At 58.4% G+C, this 5,007-nt stretch overlaps 1 protein-coding gene across 1 annotated transcript; it reads left to right on the forward strand.

Moving 5' to 3' along the window:
• Positions 1-1,008: 1,008 nt before the first annotated feature.
• On the forward strand, positions 1,009-4,629 carry EVX2 (even-skipped homeobox 2). The gene is made up of 3 exons (XM_052636294.1): positions 1,009-1,435; positions 2,333-2,610; positions 3,910-4,629. The coding sequence occupies exons 1-3, from the start codon at positions 1,009-1,011 to the stop codon at positions 4,627-4,629; spliced, it is 1,425 nt and encodes a 474-aa protein (XP_052492254.1).
• Positions 4,630-5,007: the final 378 nt, after the last annotated feature.

The raw sequence follows: 5,007 nt of genomic DNA on the forward strand, positions 1-5,007 counted from the left end.
TCACTCTGCAAACGGTGTTAAAAAATCAGAGAGGACCTAATGATTTCCGTTTGGAGGCGCGGGCCCAACGCACCTCCCCAGCCACGTAGCACTGAAGTGCTTTCAAAACTCTAGGAGATTCTCTCTCTCTCCCTTCTGGGGTGGGAGGAGAGCAGCCAGGCTGAGGTGAAGTGGGGAGGGAGAGAACTCGGCGTCCTATTTGTTAAATAAAACACATATTTGGTTCTGAAATTCTAAAGATAAGTAATCCAGACAGGAGCGCAAGGTCTTCTCCTTACGCAACTCTTCCAACATCCTCCCCCTTGTCTGCCCCCCCCCCCACCCCGCTCCCGCTTATAAATGTAAAAAAAAAAAAAAAAAAACCCACTTCCCGACGATCTACTCTGGAAAATCAAAGCATTATCTATTATTTAACACGTATCTATGTCCGAGGAAAAATGAGGAAGGCGCTGCATGATTAGGACCTAAGGGGCAACCCAGCAAACTGAGAGCGTAATGATGCCCCTAAATGAAGGGGGAAATGTGCCGCGGCGCGCTCTATTAATCAGACTGTCAATTTCACCCCCGAGGCCAAACCCCCGGGCGAGCAGAACCGGCTCTGAGCGGGCAAAGGACCGGAGACTTCCTCCTCACTTCTTGTCTCTTCTCGCCTCCTACCTGGATCTATTTGTCTGCTCTGAAGCCGCCTTCATTACCCACTGACAGGAACGTGTATTTATTTGCTTATAAACCTGTTACAATAAATGATTATTCGAACAGCGTCATTCGTACCTTAATGACGAGCGAGCGCTACTTTTTGATGAATGACATCTCGGGCTCGGAAGGATGTATGGGTCATTTTGACCAGTCATTCCCTCGCTCTGGCATCCCACAATTTTTCCGCCTCCCTCCAAAAGAGATAATAATATTTAGAGGCGCTCGCTGGGGCTGAATGAGAATTAGCCCTCGGCGCAGCCCATCATTAGGACGGGACAGCCGGGCCACTGTGACATTTTTTAGAAAGCTGAAATGATGGAAAGAATAAGAAAAGAGATGATTCTGATGGAGAGAGGGCTGCACAGCCCTACGACCGGCAAGAGATTCTCCAATTTGTCGGACTCGGCTGGCAATGCTGTGCTCGAGGCCCTGGAAAATTCGCAGCACCCGGCTCGCCTCAGCCCGCGCCTGCCGTCCGCCCCCCTGCACAGCGCTTTGGGAGACCTCCCTGCCAAGGGCAAATTCGAAATAGACACTTTGTTCAACCTGCAGCACCCAAGCAGCGAAAACACCGTCTCCTCCGAAATCGCGTCTGCCGCGGAGGGCCGAAAAAAGCCGGGTCATTATTCAGAGGCGGCCGCTGAGGCAGACATGAGCAGCGACGTGGAGGTGGGCTGCTCGGCGCTGCGCTCCCCCGGCGGCCTCGGAGCGGTTCCGCTCAAGGAAAACAATGGCAAAGGTAATCGCGCTGCCCGCGCCGCGCTCCCTAGTCCCATTCTCTCTCTTCCTTCGCTGCCCTGCGGGCCCTTCGTGGTGCCTTTGCCCCTCTCCGACCCTCTGCAGCGAGCTGCACCGAGCTGGTTCGGGCGGGGGCGGGACGCAGGCGTGGGACCGTGCCCTCCGGCTCTGCTCCTTGAGCCTCCCAGAGAGACGCAGGCCTACGGCCTGCCCTCGCTCCTAAGTCGGAGAAAAGGTTTTCTGCTTGCGGGTCTAAACGCCCGTGCGAGCCGATAGACCCCGAGCCATCCACTGAGTCTGTCCGGGGGAAGGATGCCCTGGGCAACTGTTCTGAACTCCGCGGCCTCTGAACCCCGAGGCCGAGAGGAGGAAGCATTCTAAGTAAGTCAAAGGAGCCTCGCTGGGCACCTTTGGGAGACCCTCTTGGGTCAGCGAGAGAAAGTTGAAAAGTAGAGTTCACCCCTCAATGGTTCCGGTTTGAGCTGTTGCTGTCTTTCGAATCTTGAAATATTTTAAACAAAATTCCAAAGCCAGTCAAAGGAAGGTTAGAGGCCGACAGAAAGCTGCCCTGTGGTCTCCAGATGAAGGAAAATCCAGAGCTTCCCAAACTGAGTTTAGATGTAGGGTTTTTCCCTTGGCCAGTTTTCCTCCTGAGTTGAAAATTTCCAATTATTAAAACAAAACTACCGTCCTTAATTGAGTTCCTATTATTTGGTTATGAAGGGCTCCCCAAACTTTATTGATTCCATTAACGGCAGCAATTTGTAAACATGACAGACCCCATCAATTTAGGCAGCGCCTCGCCCTCCTCTCGCGGCTTCCCCCATCCGCGTGCAGCCTCAGCGCCGGGATCTCGGTCCTACAGTGACTCATACGCTGCCGGCCGTTTGTTTGCCAGGGTTCGCAGAGAGTGGCTCAGCCGCGGGCACCACGACGTCTGCGACAGGCTCCGGCCTCGGCAGCCTGCATGGAGGCGGCGGCGGCGGCGGCAGCGGCGGGGGCGCGGCGCTGGGCGGCTCCGGCTCTGGCGCGGATCAGGTGCGGCGCTACCGCACGGCGTTCACCCGCGAACAGATCGCACGCCTAGAGAAGGAGTTCTACCGGGAAAACTATGTGTCGCGGCCACGCCGGTGCGAGCTAGCCGCTGCCCTCAACCTTCCCGAAACCACTATCAAGGTATTGATTCCAGCACGCGCCTGTTCTAGCCTCCCCCGGGTGTGTGGGTTTATTTTTATTTCTTCTTTTTCGGCGATTAGGTTTAGCTGAGGGCCTGAAAACCCGCGGGGAGAGTCACCAGAGGAATTGGCATGTTTATTTCTCAGTTGCTGTATCCGAAGGGCTAGCCGGTCTGGCTGACCTGGGAAGGTCCCCGAATGGCGCAGCCCATGCCGCAAATGCTCGCCTCCGCCCAGCGCGTGCCCAGGTGCCCCTAACCCTTCTCCACGGCTCCACTTTCCCCTCGGCGGCAAAGCCAGCTAGTCTTTGTTGCTCTGGCAAGAACCAGAGGTGAAACTTTTCAATTGCTCTTGATCTTGGAGGTTTATTTTTCACATAAATCGTTACAAGGAGAAAGGACAGTGTATTTTAAAAAATCGATTGGGTTCAGAAATAGTTTTCTAAACATTTTTCTCCGGGGCAAAGGGAAAGAAAGCAAACTCCTGGGGGGGGGGGGCAACGAAATTGTCCTTATTAATATCTCTTTAGGTGATTAATTTTATTTTACGTCCAGGAAAGATAGCCGGGAGGTTGGGCGACTTGGTGAACTCTTCAAGGAGGATCTGGCATTCTAAAAAAAGAAAAGAGGAAACTCCATGGGATAGGGGAGGAGTGTAAAAGTCTCTTCGGTTTGGTCGGGCTTTCTTTAATTTAGAGTTGTGACGAATGATGTCTTCATTAGATACTGTTGGGAGGGGTAGAAAAGTCCCCTTCCCAGTTTAAGAGGATGTTGCTCCCGCCATTCATTTGAAGCAAATGATTCCAACAAAACCATCCCTTCAATATCAGAACCGGACCCATGCCCCTCGGGACAATTCCTCACAGCTCAGAGGACTCAAGACCTCACGCGGCGACTTTTTACAAAAGCTGCGGCGGCAGCTTCTCTTCAAAGGAGCCCTAGAATCCTCGCGCAAATCCTGGGATTGAGAGACGGGTGCTCTGCGAGGCCGGGCAACCGGTGGGTGGCGAGAAAGAGAGGAAAGGTTGGGTTGGGACGGGGAAGCGCAGTCTAAAGCTAGAGAATAGAAGCCCCAGGAGCCGCAGCAATCGGACACAGGGAAGATTATTTTCGCTGAGGAGTGTGCCTACGGCGCTTTACACCGCCGCTCACACTGTCTCAGCTGGAAGAGAGGACTTGGCCCGGTCGGAGGGGCGTAGGCCAGGCCATTCCAAGGTCTGGGAGGGGCGGGGAGGCCCGGGGCGGGGGCTGGGGCCTCCGGGCGCTCCCTAACTCGGGCCGCGGCGCGGCTTCCCCTGCAGGTATGGTTCCAGAACCGGCGCATGAAGGACAAGCGGCAGCGTCTGGCCATGTCGTGGCCGCACCCGGCCGACCCCAGCTTCTACACCTACATGATGACGCACGCGGCCGCCACCGGAAGCCTTCCCTACCCCTTCCACTCGCACGTGCCGCTGCACTACTACCCGCACGTGGGTGTCACGGCCGCGGCCGCGGCGGCTGCGGCCTCTGGCGCAGCCGCCGCGGCCTCATCGCCCTTCGCCACTTCCATCCGCCCGCTGGACACCTTCCGCGCCCTCTCGCACCCTTACTCGCGGCCCGAGCTGCTGTGCAGCTTCCGCCACCCGGGCCTCTACCAGACGCCCGCGGCTGCCGCCGGGCTCAACAGCGCGGCTTCGGCCGCGGCGGCTGCTGCAGCTGCGGCGGCCGCGGCCTCTTCGGCCGCGGCGGCCGGGGCGCCTCCCAGCGGCGGTTCCGCACCCTGTTCGTGCCTCAGTTGCCACAGCAGTCAGTCGGCCGCAGCCGCCGCCGCCGCCGCCGCCGCCGCTCTGGGCTCCCGGGGTGGCGGCGGGGGCGGCGGGGGTGGCGCCGGCAGCGCAGGGGCCGCCGGGGGCTCGGACTTCGGCTGCAGCGCCGCGGCGCCGCGCTCTGAGAGCGGCTTTCTGCCCTACTCAGCCGCTGTGCTAAGCAAGACCGCCGTGAGCCCTCCGGACCAGAGGGACGAGGCGCCGCTCACCAGATAACTACGTCGCTGCCGCCAGGGGGCTGCGCCCGACGCTCCGAGTGTGCCCCGGGAGACCCCTGAGCGCCCCCCATACCCGCTTTGCGCCCACGTGCCCTCTGCGCTCCGCCTGCTGCTGAGGCTCTCGCCAGGGGGCGCCCCGGCGCGGGAGGCCGCAGGGAACTTGCCCCGAGTTGGGGGGAAAGAGCCAGCTCGAAAGCCCGGCGTGCGTCCCCTCAAATTATTTCTATTTTTGTATTTGCTACCCTGCCGCCTCCCCTCCTTTTAAGTGTTTCCCGTCGCCCAGACCCCGCTTCCTGCCTCTGTCCCGAGCTCTTGGTCTCCCCAAGACAATCTCCTCGCCCCCGAAACCAGTCCGCTGTGGTCTCGGGCCCAGGCT

This window comes from Budorcas taxicolor, chromosome 2 (genome assembly GCF_023091745.1).
Source record: "Budorcas taxicolor isolate Tak-1 chromosome 2, Takin1.1, whole genome shotgun sequence".
Classification (NCBI taxonomy): Eukaryota; Metazoa; Chordata; class Mammalia; order Artiodactyla; family Bovidae; genus Budorcas; species Budorcas taxicolor.